The sequence below is a fragment of the Trichechus manatus genome, unplaced genomic scaffold (assembly GCF_000243295.1).
Source record: "Trichechus manatus latirostris isolate Lorelei unplaced genomic scaffold, TriManLat1.0 scaffold00420, whole genome shotgun sequence".
Lineage (NCBI taxonomy): Eukaryota > Metazoa > Chordata > Mammalia > Sirenia > Trichechidae > Trichechus > Trichechus manatus.
The window spans coordinates 157021-174785 of record NW_004444356.1 but is presented as its reverse complement, the minus strand read 5'-3'; the positions used below and the strand labels follow the sequence as shown (position 1 = coordinate 174785).

At 45.1% G+C, this 17765-nt stretch overlaps 1 protein-coding gene across 1 annotated transcript in view; it reads left to right on the top strand.

Moving 5' to 3' along the window:
• Positions 1-17267: 17267 nt before the first annotated feature.
• EDF1 (endothelial differentiation related factor 1) overlaps positions 17268-17765 on the top strand; it is a 4429-nt gene continuing 3931 nt past the window's right edge. Inside the window, exon 1 of the mRNA XM_004391058.2 lies at positions 17268-17418. Coding sequence (XP_004391115.1) covers positions 17341-17418 — 78 coding nt within the window. The 5' untranslated portion in view covers positions 17268-17340. The remainder of the gene's footprint in view (positions 17419-17765) is intronic.

Sequence of the window (17765 nt, the reverse complement as noted above, 5' to 3'; positions counted from 1 at the left end):
GTGTTACAGAGTAAAACTGCTCTCCTGGAGACCCCAGGTGTTACAGAGTAAAACTGCTCTCCTGGAGACCCCAGGTGTTACAGAGTAAAACTGATTCCCAGGGTTTGCTTGGCTGTAATCTTTGCGAAACCAGATCTCCAGGTCTTTCTTACAGTGCTGCTGGGTAGGTTCAAACCTCCAACCTTTAGCTTAGTTATTGCTGTAATTAGGAGCCCTGGTGGCACAGGAGAAATATGTGGCAGTCAGCTTATGTAACGATTTACAGCCTTGGAAACCCTATGCGGCAGTGCTGCTCTGTCTTATCTGTTGCTACGAGTCAGAATCGACTCAGCATCAGTGGGATTGTTGTTGCTGTGTGTGGGCAAGTCAATTATGATAGCACGTTGCCAGGTCTTTTCTCCCACAGAGTGGCTGGTGGGTTCGAACTGCTGACTTTTCGGTTAGTAGCTGAGCGCTTAACCATTGTGCTACCAGGGCTCCTCTTTAGTGAGCAGCTGAGTGGAAACCATGTTCGACACTCAGGAGCCTTTACTCTATGCAGGGACTCCAAATGAACATTACAGCACCAGAAAAGGAAAAAGGGATGACTTAAAACCTTAATTAGTTGAATTTTTTTTTTTTCAAAGGAGGGGCGCTTATACCAACGTTTTGGCTTTTCACAGTAATGAATAGCAAAGTGGTTCAGTCTTGGTTCTGAGTCTTGATGTCTCCAAACTGGACAGTGATTTTTGGTCCACTTCTCGCTGTCGCTCGTGGTCAGTAGACCGTCCAGCCAGGTTCGCCCATCTATTTTTTTGTTCATAGTTGATGAAAGAATCCTTTTTAATTCATCTGAATTTTGAAAGATTTTCTTTCACCTGAAGCCACAGACGTACAAACAGAGAGAGCCCTCATATAGGATGAGTTTGGTGGAGATTCCTAACGCTTCCAATTCAAGGTAAGTTCTAGAAATTATGATACTGTCTCCGTCTTTGTTTCCTCGGGGTCGGTTCTGGGGCTTTTCAGGTGTTTCTGCAGCAAAAAATTTTAAATTCAAACGAAGTCTCCAAGTGGTCACGTAGAAACAGAGAGTGGCAGGCTGAAAATGGCTCAGGTCAAGCTGTGTCTGCATCTTTGCAATCACTGTGCTGATGTTGTGGGCTTTGCTATGTAACCACAGGAATGGGTAGTGCCACCAGCGTTGGGAACCCAAACTGTGCCCAGGGAGCTGGAACAATTCCAAATTCTACAAAATTGCTCTAGAAACAAAGTGTGCCACTGATTCCCGGGTAGAATGCAATGTTTACGGAAGGATAAGAATTTAAAATCTGCTAGTGTGAAGCTTATATCTTGTTATGGATTAAACTGTGTCCCACAAAAAAGCGTGTTGAAGTCCTAACTATACCTGTGAATGTGACCTTGTTTGGAAATAGGGTCTTTGTGGTGCAATGGATCGTTTTTATATGGCCTTTCTTGCCATGGTCTTGTAACTCCTACCAAAAGACTAGGTTGGACTATGCAAATGAGGGCTTGTGGCCCACCAAGGGGATTGGATAGCTTGCTAATAATGTAGACAAGGTGCATGGCACCCTTGCGGGGGCAGGACCATGCAAATAAGGTGTATGGAACCCTAACAAGGGGATGAGTCAGTTTTGCCATCCTGCTAGGCTTAAAAGAGAGCCAATTCCAGAGGAGAAAGAGGATCTCATCACCACCAGGAAAGAAAGAGTCAGGAGTGGAGCATGTCCTTTGAACCTGGGATCCCTGCACTGAGAAGCTCCTGGAACCAGGAGACAGAGAGAGAGAGAGAGAGAAAGGGGGAGAGAGAGAGAGGCGATAAGAGGCGGCAGAGAAACAGCAGCAGCAGAGGCAGGAGACCACCAGGAGACGGTGTGGTGGGCTTCCAGGCCGATGAAGCAAGAAAGCTGAGCCCCTTGGAGCAGGAAGCTTGCTGGCAGAGTAAGGTGCCTCCAGGCACTTGGTGGAGCTAGGTTTGTGGACCCACAGAGCTAGAGCTGAGCACCTTCGGGCCGAAGACTTACTGGCAGAGTGGGGTGCCTCTGGGTAGTTACTAGCAGAGTTAAAAGAGCTTTGTAACACTTGCCTGAGCAGGGCAGAGGCCAGGCCGAGGTACTGAGGGCCAGAGAGAGACCTGCCTGAGGGCATGGCTGAGAAGAGGCTGTCTTGATGGAAGAACTGTATCCTGAGCCTTCCTGAACCTAAATCATAACATGTTCCTTCTCTAATGACCCCATAACTGTGAGTATTGTCCATGAGTTCTGTGTGGCCATTGCAATGATTTATCCAACCCAGCAGAGAGATAGATAGTGCCGTGGGAGGGACAGCTGGTGTCAGAATTGGTAAAAAGATTGGAGAGACGAGGTATGTCTAACCTCCGCCTCATAGGAATCAGCCTTGGGCTGTTGATCTTGATTCTCCTTCCCCCTTGTGAAATTAGACTGAGTAGGTGAGATGCCTCTGCCACACCATTTTTACAGTCTTTGAAGATGTTATCAGCTAAGTTTACATGAGTTCATACTGGTCAACCAGAATGTTTCATAAAAGCAAGGATGGTGAGACTTTGGCTCACTTATTTTGGACACATCATCAGGAAAGATCAATTGCTAGAAGAGGGTATCATGTTTGGTAAAATGGAAGGCCAACAAAAATGAGGGAAACCCTCAATGAGGTGAATTGACGCAATAGCCACAATCACCGACTGAAACACACCAATAATCATGAAGATAGTGCAGGACCAGACAACGTTTCAGATTTTCTATTTCTTCTTCAGTCAGTTTTGGTAGCTTATGTGTTTCTGAGACTTTGTCCATTTCATCCAAGTTATCTAATTTGTTGGCATACAACTAGTCATTTGTTGTTCTTGTTAGGTGCCTTCAACTCAGTTCCAATCCATAGCGACCCCGTGTCCAACAGAACAAAACACCGCCCGGTCCTGCACCATCCTCACAATCTTTGCTGTGTTTGAGCACATTGTTGCAGCCACTATGTCAATCCATCTTGTCAAGACTTGTTTGTACTTCTGGCAGTCCGTGGTGTATTCAATATTCTTTGCCAACACCATAATTCAAATGTGTCAATTCTCCTTCCGTCTTCCTTATTCATTGTCCAGCTTTGGCAAGTGAATGAGACAATTGAAAACATCATGGCTTGGGTCAGGCACACCTTAGTCCTCAAAGTGACATTTTTGCTTTTGAACACTTTAAAGAGGTCTTTTGCAGCAGATTTACCCAAGAAATATGTCGTTTGATCTCTTGACTGCTGCTTCCATGGGTGTTGATTGTGGATCCAAGCAAAATGAAGTCCTTGACAACTTCAATACGGTATTATCTTAATAGTTCCTTTTGAAGGGAAGAAATGTTTTATTTTGATGAAGCCCTGCGATGCCTTCCTTACTGGAGCCCAAGCCCAGGTGTCAGCTCCTCATGTCATCTCCTTCACTAGAGGTTGAGCTCAGGTGTCAGGTCCAGTGACATTGTCCTGGGCCACTTGTGCTCCTACAATGTCTGTCCTTGCTTCTTTCACAAAGCTAGTGACATTAGATGGAGATTTTATGTTTTGTGGCCCTCTTGCCCCCCAGAATACGAGCTTCATAGACATGGTTCCTGTGTGAGTTATCTTTGCATCCCCAGCATCTGCACACCACCTCAAACAAAATGAGGGCTCCATCAATGAACACTGAACAAATGAATGGATGGACGATGTAATGGATTGGATTGTGCCTCCCAAAAATATCTGTCAACTTGGTTAGGCCATAATTCCCAGTATTGTGTGGTTGTCCTCCATTTTGTGATTGTAATTTTATGTTAAAGAGGATTAGGGTGGGATGTAACACCCTTACTCAGGTCACATCCCTGATCCAATGTACAGGGAGTTTCCCTGGAGTGTAGCCTGGGCCACATTTTATCTTACAAGAGATAAAAGGAAAGGGAAGCAAGCAGAGAATGGGGGACCTCATACCACCAAGAAAGAAGCACCAGAAGCAGAGCGCATTCTTTGGACCCAGGGTTCCTGCAAGGAGAAGCTTGTAGTCCAGGGGAAATCTGATGACAAGGACCTTCCTCCAGAGACGACAGAGAAAGCCTTCTCCTGGAGCTGACACCTTGAATTTGGACTTCTAGCCTACTAGACTGTGAGAGAATAAACTTCTGTTTGTTGAAGCCATCCACTTGTGGTATTTTTGTTATAGCAGCACTAGATGACTAAGACAGACTATGTTAGGGATTGAATTGTATCTCCCAAAAAGATTCTCAGTCTTACACTGCCTGTTGCCCAGTTGCTGACAACTCTGACTCATGGTGACACCATGTATATCAGAGAACTGTGCTCCACAGGGTTTTCAATGGCTGATTTTTCAGAAGTAGATTGCCAGGACTTTCTTCTGAGATGCCTCTGGGTGGACTCGAACCTCCAATCTTTCCATGAGCAGCTGAGCGCATTAACCATTTGTACTCCCCTTTGGAACTGCAGGCCTTCTCAATTGTCAGTTGCAGAAAAAGAGGGACTCCAGACAGAACAATGCAGGGACAGACAGAGACAGAATTCTAAACAGTAAGTCCTCTACAAGCATTTTAGATTACTTTGGAGACAAAAAAAAAACATTTAGGAAAATGAAATCCTGGAAATCTACTTTTAGCTGTGACACAGTAAGTAGCCCTGGACTTGCCTTCCCACCATAAAGAACCATACAACTGGACAAAATACAGGAAGTGACTGTTTTCAGGCACTGAGCAACAGGCAGTGTACGACTGAGAATCTGAAAGAAGGAAAACATATGAGGTTGCCCCACATTCTCTCTGGCTTTCTGCCTGGGGACAATTTCCCAACCTTGGCACAGGGAGGTGGAGACCAAGCCAAATGTGGCAGTCCTGCTGAGTTGAGGAGGCAGAACTCAGAGTCCAGGCAGCCCGAGTAGCCAGAATCAGCAAAGTGGGGTTACAGAGAAGAGGTAGTTGCACAGAAGAGTCCCAGAAGTCTCTGTGGGGGTTCCCTGTGGTTCTTGGATGAGCATCTGGCTGCACATGAGCAGAGTGAGACTCCGAGACCCAGCAGAGAGTGGCTGCTACAGTGTTAAGAGTGGAATAAAGATGCTAGAGGCTGACAGTGCTGGAGATGTTGGTGAGCCCTTATTAACACTCAAGGAATTCAGCTGAGTCCCCAGAAAAGTTGGGAATAAGGACTAAGCCTAAATAGAGGTCTCTCTAGACTTGCCCTAACAAGGCTTAAACCAAGCCTCAATAGGACCAAGAAAAGCCATAAAAAATAAACTGCCTGCCAGAATAAAACTCTATGAAGAAAGACATTATAATCCAGACTCTCTACAATGTATTGTTCACAATGTGCAGCATAAAATTACTAGATATTCAAAAAAGCAGAAAATGTGTTCTATAATCAAGGAGCAAAACAATCCTTAGAAAAGACTCTTAGTTGACCCAGATGTTGGAATTAGAAAAAAAGGAATTTAAAGCATCTATAGTATAAATTTGTCCAAGGATTTAAAAGAAAATATGACTTTAATGAGTAAACAGATGGAGAATCTCAGCAAAGATATAAAAACTATTGAAAAGAATCAAATGGAAATTATAGTACTGAAAAGTATCAAAAAGTAAAATATCTGAAATGAAGAAGTCTTTGTTTGGGCTTTATATTATATTGAAAATGGCAGAAAAAATGATCAGTGAGCTTAAAGACAGATTCATAGAAATTATTAGATCTCAAGAATGGAAAGAATAGAGGTGTGGCCAAGATGACGGAGTAGTCAGACACTTCTGGTGGACCCTCTTACAACAAATACCCGAAAAAACAAGTGATTTGATTATATATGGCAATCTGGGAGCCCTGAACATCAAAGGCAGAGTTGAGGAACCGGACTGAGTGGCAGGGGGAGGGAGAGACGGTTCAGAAGCAGTGAGGAGTTGCCAGACCTGACCTGGCGAGAGCCTGAGCCCTTCAGGCCTGATAGCCTCGGGGGTGATCGGTGAGGCAGGCAAGCAGCCGTGCTCAGAAGGTGTGTTTTCCACACCAGGAGGGACCCAGCCCCAGAGACTCTACACAGCCACCCAGAACCAGTGAGAAGCAGCCCTCCACGAAAGATATGTACTTGCATACAGCTTACTGCGTGGATCAAAAACACCCCCCTTAGGGAAAACCCTGTCTCCCATTTACCTCCCTGCTCCCTGCTCTGCACTGGGTCCCAGACGAGCTTTAGCAATTGCCAAGTCCCCTGGGCCGGAAGTAGGATCTTTCACATGTCCAGAGCCATTCTCCCTGCCTTGGAGAATGAACAAATTAACGGGGGGAAAAATAAACTGCCAGCTCCCCTAAGCCAGGAACCCAGGGTAGGCACAGCTCCTTTGCCTAGGCACAGGCATAAGCGATCCACAGACTTTGAACGCCTTTCCCCATGCATGGACTTCTGTGGGCCCATCTCAACAGCATAGGCCCTCATTACCACGGTACAACAGGGTATATACCAGAACTGTAACTTCAACTGTTTCAGCTGTGAAGTGGCAGGTTTGTGACATTTGACACTGTTCTGCCCATTAAGCAAGGTCTTCACCTACCCACATCAGGGGCCTGAGGACTGGTGGCTCCACCCATGCCAGCCAGCCACCTGCAAGAGGGGCCCATGAATAAGAGGTGCCCCCCAGTCCTTACAGCCAACAACATTACGTGCTCATAGTCTGCTGCAAAACCCACCCACCTACACGCTCTAGGGAACAGGGACACACCTTCCTACTGACACTCAGGGGCGGCCGTCAGCCCACTGCCTTGCCTTGCTCAGAGTGTGTCCCCCAGTTGCAGCCAGATGCCTGTGCCTACGCCAATCACCCATGCCTGTCTAGGACTGTAAGCCGGAGCCTACACCACATACTTGGTGGCTATCTACCTGGGCACCTGAGCTGAATCCATACAGGAGGAGTGGGCGGACTCCTGAGCTCACATACCTAGTAACAGATCTAACCACCTGGTTACAGGACATTAGAGCTTCAAAGGTGCCAATAATCAAACTAGCTCATATGAGCAACCTATTTGGGCATATCAAAACAAAACAAGAAGGTAGGACACAGTAAGCAAACATAAGATAAATAAATATAATAACTTATTGACGGCTTGGAGACAACAGTCAATATCTAATCACATAAAGAGGCAATCCATGATGGCTTCAGCAAGCTCCGAAAATAAAGAATCTGGAAATTTTCCAGAGAAGGAAAATTTCTTGGCATTACTGGAGGCAGAATACAAAAGATTAATATACAGAACTCTTCAAGAAATTAGGAAGGAAACTAAACAAAACACAGAACATGCAGTAGAGGAAATTAAAAAGATTAGAGAAGAGAATAATGGCAAATTTAACAGGCTTCAAGAATCCATAGAGAGACAGCAATCAGAAATCCAGAAGATTAACAATAAAATTTCAGAATTAGACAACTGAATACAAAGTCATAGGAGCAGAATTGAGGCAATGGAAGTCACAATTAGTGAGATTGAAGATAAAGCACTTGACACCAACTTATTTGAGGAAAAATCAGATAAAAGGATTAAAAAAAAAAATGAAGAAACCCTAAGAATTATGTGGGACTCTATCAAGAGGAATAAGCTACGAGTGATTGGAGTACCAGAACAGGGGAGGATAACAGAAAATACAGAGAGAATTGTTGAAGATTTCTTAGCAGAAAACTTCCTTGATATCATGAAAGATGACAAGATATCTATCCAAGATACTCATCGAAGCCCACATAAGGTACATCCCAAAAGAAAGTCACCAAGACATATTATAATCAAACTTGCCAAAACCAAAGATAAAGAGAGAATTTTAAGAGCGGCTAAGGATAAACGAAAAGTCATCTACAAAGGAGCGTCAATAAGACTAAGCTCAGACTACTCAGCAGAAACCATGCAGGCAAGAAGGCAATGGGATGACATATATAAAGCTTGGAGGAAAAAAACTGCCAGCCAAGAATTATATATCCAGCAAAACTGTCTCTCAAATATGACGGTGAAATTAGGGCATTTCCAGATAAACAGAAGTTTAGGAAATTTGCAAAAACCAACCCAAAATTCCAAGAAATACTAAAGGGAGTCCTCTGGTTAGAAAATCAGTAACATCAGCTAACAACCCAAGACTAGAATACAGGACAGAGCAACCAGATATCAACCCAGATAGGGGAGTTACAAAAGTAAATCAAAGCTAAAACACTGAAAATAGGGAAACTGATGTAAATATGTAAAAGATGACAACATTAAAACAAAAAAGAGGGACTTCAAAAATGTAGACATAGATTTTTCATATGGAGAGGAAGTCAAGGTGATATAAAGAAATAAAAGACTGGTATAAACTTAGAAAAATAGGGGTAAATATTAAGGTAGCCACAAAGGAAACTAACAATCCTACAAGTCAAAATAAAAAACTAGAAAAATATAAAGACTCAGTAAACACAAAATCAACAACAATGAAAAAGATGAAAAGAAAATACATAAAGAATAGCAATAATAACAATTGGGGAAAAATTGTAGACCAATATGAAGTGGAATTATATACATTAACTGGAGTCCCACAAAAAAGAAAGAGAATGAGACAAAAAATATTTAAATAATAGTAGACAATTTCCAATTTTGTAAAAAACATTAATATACAGACCCAAGAATCACAGTGAACCCAAGCAGGATAAATATAAAGTAACATACACTTAGGCACATAATGGGAACTCCTGAAAATCAAGAGAAAATATTGAAAGCAGCCATAGAATGTGTCACATTACATACAGAAGAACAGCGATAGTCACATTGCATGCTGAAGAAAAAAATAACACAAATGGATAAGAAGAGTGGGTGACTTCTTATGGGAAACAATGGAAGTCAGAAGACAATGGGATAACATCTATAAAATTTTATATTCTTAAAAATCAAGGGTAAAATAAAAATCTTTTCAGTTAAATGAAAGATGAAAGGATTCATTTACAGCAGATAGCATTACAAAAAATACTAAAGAAAATTATTCAGGCTGAAGGGAAAGGATATCAGAGAGAAACTTAGACCTATAGAAAGAAATAAAGAGCATTGGAAATGGAAAATAAGTGGGTAAATAAAGAAAACTAGCTATTTTTCTTCTCTTTATTTCCTTAAAATGCAAATGACTAATTAAAACTAAGACCATCCTAAAGTGGGATTGATATTGTATGTAGAAATCAAATATTGGACCAGAACAGCACAAAGAACTGCTGCTGCTGTGGTTAGTTGTCATCGAGTCGATTCTGACTCATAGCGATCCCACGTGTGCAGAGCAGAATTGCTCCATAGGGCTTTCAAGGCTGTGACCTTTCAGAAGCAGATTGCCAGGACTTACTTCTGAGGTGCTACTGGGTGTATCTGAACTACCAGCCTTTTGGTTAGTAGTCCAGCGCTTACCCATTTTCACCACTCAGGGACCTTGTACAAAGAATAAGAGTGATTAATGGAGTTATACCTTCGTAAGGTTCTCACATTTGAGAAGTATGAAGAATGAAGTATGAGGTAGTACAGTCTTTATTCTAAATAGACTGTGTTACGTTAAAGATGCATACTGTAATTCCTAGAGCAACCACTAAAAAATAGTAGAAAGAGGTACAGCTAATAAAGCCAATGGAAGAAATAAATAGAATAGTAAGACTACTTTAAGAACCGCCCCCCCCAAAAAAAAGGCAGGATAAGAAAAATAGAGGAACCTAAAACAGAAAGGACAAATAGAAAATGAATACCAGGAGGTTGCTGTTATTGTTAGTTGCTGTTGAGTCGGCCCCCGACTCATCGGAACCCCATTCATTCCAGAGTAGAACGGTTCCATATGGTTTTCTTGGCAGTAATCTCTATGAAAGCAGTTCACCAGGCCTTTCTTCTATGGAGCCGCTGGGTGGGTTCGAACCGCCAACTTTTAGGTTAGTGGCCGATCGCAAACTGCTTGCATCACCCAGGCTCCTAGCAGGATGGTAGACTTAAACTAACCATATCGATGATTATATTAAATGTAAATGGACTAAACACTTCGTTTAAGAGGCTGGAACTAAATCCAACTAGATAGATACATAGATACATGATAGACAGATAGGCAGGTAGGTATGTAGGTAGGTAGATAGAAAGGGTTTATCCCAGGAATGAAAGTTTGATTTGACATTGAAAAATAAATCTATGTAATTCAACACACGTAACAGACAGGGTTCAGTAAGAAAGCTGAATCACTAAGAGATATATATATCTAGGGATTTGTTACAGCGTTTTGACCTACATCATTGTGGGAGCTAGTTGAATAGTCTTTATAAGACTATTAGCATTTGATGTTTGAGCTTGAAATTCACAGGGCAGGCAAGCTGGGAAGAGATGGAAGTAAATGAAGGGGCAGCAAAGACAAGAAGGAATCTATGAGTATGAACTGAAAACCATGAGAACCAACTCAAACCCATGTCAGCCTCTCGCTGCCTCCAATCTTGAGGATGTGAATGTCCTACTGGAGAAACTGGCACCCTTCATTGAAGAGTTCAGTACACACTTGGCCCAGGAGTTAGAAAAACTGAAGGAGCATTCAGAGCAAAGTCGAGCAGCTGCAAGCCCAGCTGCTAGCTACCCATGCTGATGAGGTGAGTCAGCTGATCAACCACGACATGGGTAATCTATGACAGCACCTGAACCTGACCTTCTGTTGTGGATTGAATTGTGTCCCCACAAAACACGCATTGTATATGCTAACCTCTATGCCTGTGGTTATCATCCCATTTGGGAATGAGTTGTCTTTGTTATGTTAATGAGGGACAATTAGTGTAGGGTGTGTCTTGAGTAAATCTCTTTTAAGATATAAAACAACAAGCAAAGCAGCCGAGATGCGGGAAGAGAGATGCCAAAGCACATGAAGATCGCCCAGGAGCAGAAGCTCAGAAGAGACGAAGACCTTCCTCCAGAGCTGACAGACAGAGAAAGCCTTCCCCTAAAGCCAGCGCCCTGAATTCAGACTTCTAGCCTCCTAAACTGTGAGAAAATGAATTTCTGTTTGTTAAAACCGTCCACCTGTGGTATTTCTGTGATAGCAGCACTAGATAACTAAGACACTTTACGAACATAAAAACAACAATAGGGCTTGTGCTTCATTTATGCCCTCCAAATCTCATATGTAAGGTTTATGGCCCACCCTAACCATTAGCATACAGAGAAGGGAATTCTGGGAAATGTAGTTCAGCCTAGGTAAGTTTTCACGTTGGAAAACCACCAGTACCTATTAACAGAATAAAAGAGAAAAACCATATGATCATTTCAACTGATGCAGAAGAAGCTTTTGACAAAACTAAACACCCATTCATGACTGAAAAAAAAAAAACTCAGCAAACTAGTATTAGAAAGAAAATTCCTCAAGGCAGTACAGGGTGTCTAAAAAAACTAACAAGCAAACAAACAAAAACCCCATAGCTAACATTATTCTAAACAGCCATATATTAAACACATTCTCTCTGAGACTGGGATCAAGGCAAGCGTGCCTGCTCTCGTCACTTCTATTCAAAATTGTAGTGGAGGTCCTAGCCACTGCAGTGAAACCAGAAACGATACATAAGGTATAAAATATTACAAAAGATGGAGTAAAACTGTTTCTATTCGCAGATGCTGATGTTTATGTTGAAAATTCTAAAGAATCAATAAAACAACTACTCAGAACGGATAAATGAATTTAAGAAAGATACTGAATACAAGATTAATATATAAAAACCCATGTATTCTCATATACTAGGAGCAAATAGTTGGAATATGAAATCATAAAAATTCAACTTACAATACCATAAAAAATGCTAGGGAATAAATTTAACAAAAGATGCGCGAGACCTTCACACTGACAACTAAAAAACACTGCTGTGAGAAAGTAAAGATGATCTGAAACTCTGGTGGTGTAGTGGTGAAGCGCTACAGCTGCTACCCAAAAGGTCAGCAGTTCGAATCCACCAGGTGCTCCTTGGAACTCTATGGGGCAGTTCTACCCTGTCCTATAGGGTCACTATGAGTTGGAATCGACTCGACGGCAATGGGTTTGGTTTTTTTCTTTCTTTGAATAAATGGAGAGGGATCCCATGATCATGGATTCGAAAACTTGATACTGTTAAGAGGTCAGTTCTCTCCCAAACTGATCTGAAGATTTAAGGCAACCCTAGTCCAAACACCAGCAGGCTTTTTTTTTTTTTTGTAGAAATTGAAAACCCGATTCTAAAATGTATATGAAAATGCGAAGGACCTAGAATAGCCAAAGCAATTTTTAAAAAGAACAAAATTGGAGGATTAAACTATCTGATTACAAAAATTATTATAAATCTACAGTAATCAAGACAGTGTGTGTGATGCTGGCATAAGGAGAGATATGCAGAATGATGAAGTGAAATAGCCCAGAAATAAACCAGCGCGTATACGGCCAACTGATTTTCAGCAAAGGTGTAAAAGTAACTTAATGGGGGAGTGAGAAGTCTTTTCAGCAAATGGGGCTGGTATGACTTCACAGGTGCATGAGGACAGTGAGCATCAACCCTTACCCACACCGTGCACAAAAGTTAACTCAGGGCAGGGATAACTCAGGACCTAAGTGTAAGAGCTAAAACTATAAAACTCTTAGAAGAAAACAAAGGAGAAATTTTTCACAATGATGGGACAGGAAAAGATTTCTTAGGTAGGACACAAAAAGCATGAACCGCAAAAGAAAAAATTGACAATTTAGACTTCATAAATATAAAAACTTCTGCTCTTTGAAAGATAAAGTTAAGAAATTTTATGTTATTTAAACATAGTTATGTTATTTAAGTTAAATAACATAATTACGTTATTTAAATTATACTTCCAAAAAGGTGGAAAAAATTAAATCCTGTCCTACACTTAGCAATTGTATTAGTTTTCTCCTGCTGTGTAACAAATTGCCACAAACTTAGTGGCTTAAGAGAACACAAATTTGTCATTTCCATTTTGTGGGTCCAGCGTCCAGGCCCAGCTCAGCTGTGTCCTCTGCTCAGGGTCTCGCTAGGCTACAGTCAAGGTATCAGCTGGGCCGTTTTCTCATGTGGTGGCTGGACTGGGGAAGAACCTGCTTCCAAGCCCCCGCGGTTGTTGGCAGTGTTGAGTTCCTCCCGGCTGCAGGGCTCATGCAAGGCTGCTTGTTCAGCAAGGGCGGGACCATCAGCCAGAGAGGCAGGACACTTGGCGTAACCACGTGAGCGTAATCTCGCACATCTCATGACCCTCGCCATGTTCCGTTGGTTAGAAGCCACAGGGCCCACCCACGCTCAAGGGGAGGGGATTACACAAAGGGTTGACTGTCAGGAGGCAGGGATCGTGGGAGCCACCTTAAGGTTTGTCTGCCGCCATAATCATGATTACTTCTTCATTATGTGCGGAACTCCTTGGTGAGGTATCTGGAATCTCAAATTTACCAGATTTTACTAGATAGCTTTTAACTGATAATGACTTTTGATGTTATTTTTTATCGTGGATACAATATTCAAATTAAGGTCTTTATTTTGGACATATAGAAATAGCCATTTTTTGTTTGCTGGAAGGCTATGGAACTTTCTTTTCTGTTCTTCCTCCCTGCATAAAGATAAATGGATAATTCTGGTAGGCTGTTTATCTTAAATGATGCAGACGAAGGAGCCATTCAAATGACACTGGCGTGGCCTCTCTGCAGATACTGTCTCCCAAAGCTGGTTCTTTTTTCTACACAGGGGTTAGTCCCTTCCTCTGGACCCCGAGTAAATGTGAAGAATCCCAGAGCCAGGAGCTCCCGTGCACAGGTGACCCCAGAGACAGCCCGGCTGCGTGGCTGGAAGGCTTCAGAGACCCCTGTCCCCAGATGTGCCCTGGTGGATGTCTCTGTGGTCTGGACTCCTGACTGAGGGCCAGACGGGTTGAAGGCTGTCCTGGCGACACCCTCATGGGCAGAAGACAGCTAGGTCTAAGGCGCCTGCCCCCCGGGCCAAGCAGGGCAGATATATCACAAAGCTGGTGTGGGTTCACCGGCAGGGACCCAGCCTTGGCTCTGAGCGGGGCCTTGCAACCGGTTCGGTGGTCAAGTTCAATTTGCAGCGCAGGATGTTTTACCTGCAATGGGCTAAGACGGCTGCGTCTTTCCACTCAGCCTCCCCTTCAGTGTTATCACCAGGGAGGTGAGGGGTGCGGACCGCACCAGGTGACACGGTCAGAGGGGGTGACACCAAAATGACTGTCTATAAAAGTTTTGTGCAGTGTTTTAGCAGAAATGTATTATTTTTTATAAAAATATCCCTGTAGTTAAACAGCAAAAACATTTTTCATAAGCCCAGCTGACACGTCTCAATATACCTATGGTGAGAGCTGTCATTATTACCCAATTACAATGACACTTCGAATCACGTTTTCAACTGCACGCACTATAAGAACGCACTGGATTTGAACTGCTGACCTTTGTCATTGGCAGCCGAGTTCTTAACCACAGTGCCACCAGGGCTCCACTCAATTACGATGACACTTTGAATCACGTGTTTGCATCTGCGCACACTACAAGCACACACTTGTTTTCATTGCTGCTGGTGTTTTTATAGTTGCTGATTTTGTGAAATTTTCTGGTGTAATATTGTGGTAATTAGTATTTCTGATCCCATATCAATAACTTTTTTGAGGATGAAGTAGTAATTAAAGGGAAAGGAGTGACATACAGGAATTATGGTTTATGAGTAACAGTAGTACAAAAAACATTACTAAGGATTCTGTATGGTCTGGTACAGGAAGAGGTCCGGGGTGGGGGGGACACCAACCCTAGTGATACCACTGCTCCCCCTTCATCACTTTCACTGGGGTACAGTGGCACTGGAGTGGCCGCGGTCATCTCTGGGAGCCGGCAAAGGAGAAATTGAGTTGGAATGCATTTAATTGGGGTTTATGGGAGGTGTTCAGGTGGTTCATTCAGGTCCTTGCTAGCGGTCCTGGGGCAGGAGTGGCTTCTTTGACTGGCGACTTACCCACCCGCACAGTGCTGGCTGTTATGGATTCCATTGTGTCCCCCCAAAATATGTGTTGTAAATCCTAATCCCTATACCTGTGGTTACAACCCCATGAGGGAATGGGTTTTGTGAAGTTAATGAGACAGTATTAGCGTAGGGTGTGTTTTAAGTCAATCTCTTTTGAGATATGAAATTAAACAAGCAAGCAGCGCTGGAGAAGACAGACAGCATGCCACACGGAGAGCACGAGGAGCTGAGGAGTAAGGACCCCCCCCCCCGACGCCCACAGAGACAGAAAACGCTCCCCTAGAGTCGGCGCCCTCAGTTCGGACTTTTAGCCTCCTGAGCTGTGAGAAAATAAATCTGTAGCAGCCACCCACTTGTGGCATTTTTGTTACAGCAGCACTGGATGACTGAGACACCGGCCCTGCACATGTGGGGAGACCGAGTTTCCATTCCCAGCTAGTGCGCCTCACACGCAGCCCACCCGCCTGTCAGCGGAGGCTTTTGTGTTGCTGTGATGTTGAACAGGTTTCGGTAGAGCGTCCAGACTAAAACAGACTAGGAAGAAAGGCCTGGCGATCTACTTCTGAAAATCAGACAATGAAAAGCCTATGGATCACAAGGGTCTGATCTGCCACTGATTACGGGGATGGCACAGGATTGGGCATTGTTTTGTTCTGTTGTGCAAGGGGTTGCCATGAGTCGGAGGACAACTTGATGGCAGTTGACAACTCTTGAGTCAAGAGTGAATCTGCAAAAACCTTCCAGTCATCCAGAATGCACCCTGTAAGCAGAGCCGTCGGTTCTCCCGATGCCTGAGTGGAATCAAAGTTGTCTCCTCTCCGGAACGTATCCGACGATGCAGCCAACGCAATTTAACATACTATACTATTACACACTTAATACTATACTATATTAATACTACCTATACTTTGTATCAGAATGCCTGTATACGTGGAGCACTGCCTTGTAGTGGCACTGTAAACAGCAAGTTCTGTGTGTGAACCAATATCATGACTAACAATGAGGTATCTACTCGATCAGCCGTGTTAGAGAAACGTCTGAATCAGCTTTCTATTCTGTGTATAAAACAATTCTACAAAATTGTCATGAGACAAAACAAAAGCACGCCGTCGGGAAACGTTAGCAAAGCGTTAGAGATGCGTCAGTACGTTTATAAAAATGCTATTTTTCTGAATTTTGAGACGCTTGTGTGGCCTTTGTCAGTTTTTTAAATCTTTTCTCTATTTCAAATATGCACACTATTCAAAATAATTTAAAAAGTACAAAATTATTATAAAATAAAGGATACATATTTATATAAAAAATATATTGCCGTGGAGTCCATTCTAACCCATAGCAACCCTATAGGACAGAGTAGAACTGCCCCCTAGGGATTCCAAAGAGCGACTGGTGGACTTGAACTGCCGACCTTTTGCTGAGCAGCCGCATCACTTTACCGCGGCCCAAACCTGCTGCCCTTGCCCCTAACACTTTTGCATCTCACGAACACAACTCCACAGAAACAGGCAAAGAACTTCACATTGAGTACACCAGGGTGGCAAAATCAAGGTATGAAGTAGAAACTAAGATCAACTACAGAAAAACTGAGGAGGTTGCGTTTCCCGCGTTGAGTCTGGGCGCCGGTATCCGAACCCTCCTCGCCCACGTGGCCTGCGGGGCTGGTGGGACCCCATCCCCAAAGGTGCCCGCTCGCGCCCCGGGGTTCCTGTCTCCCGACCCTCTCTACTCCACGTGCCCCCTTCTCTTCGCCCCCTCCTCCCCGTGGCTCCAACTCCTCCCGACACCTTTTTCTCCCTGCGCCTCCTGTTTTCCCGGCGCACCCGTTCTCCCCGCGCCTCCTCGTCTCGTAGCCCCCTTCACCTCGCGCCCCCGTCTCTTCCGGTGCCCCCTTTTCTCCCAGCGCCCCCTCTTCTCCCTGACCCCTCCTCTCAGCGCCACCTTTCCCCAGCTCCCCTATACTCTCCGTGGCCCCATTTTATCCTTGCGGCCCCCTTCCCCCCGGGGCCCCCTTTTTCTCCCAGACTCCTCCTCTCATCCCGGAGCCCCCGATGCCCGCGTTTCCTCCTGGCACCCCTTTTCCCCCGACGCCCCTCCTCCCCCTGGCTCCCCCTCGCCCCCGACACCACCCCTAGCGGCCCGACGTCGTGCGCCCTCGGGCCGCCCGGCGCGCCCTGAGACGAGCCGCTCCTGGATTGGTCCCGGACCTCGGGAAGTGCCCGCCCCTCCGCGCCGCGGGCCAATGGGGACCGGGGGCGGGGCCTCGCGCCGACCGACGTCGCGACGCCGCGCCGGGTCTGGAGCAGCAGCCGCGGAGCCGCTGGACGGAGCCGCCGACCGCGCCCGACCCGCCATGGCCGAGAGCGACTGGGACACGGTGACGGTGCTGCGTAAGAAGGGCCCCACGGCGGCCCAGGCCAAGTCCAAACAGGTGGGCGGTGCTGCGGACCTCGCGGGGACAGGCCTGGGCGGCCGGCCGGGATGGGGCGGGGCGGCGGGGACAGGCCGGGCCGTGGGCGGGACGGGGCCCGGGAGGGGACAGAGCCGGGAAGGGACAGGCCGGGGAGGCGGTGCGGACAGGTCCGGGAGGGCACAGGCCGGGGAGGGGGTACGGACAGGTCGGGAGGGGACACGCCGGGGGGGGGTACGGACAGGTCCTGGAGGAGACAGGCCTGCGGGGGGTACGGACAGGTCCGGGAGGGCACAGGCCGGGGAGGGGGAACGGACAGGTCCGGGAGGGCACAGGCCGGGGAGGGGGAACGGACAGGTCCGGGAGGG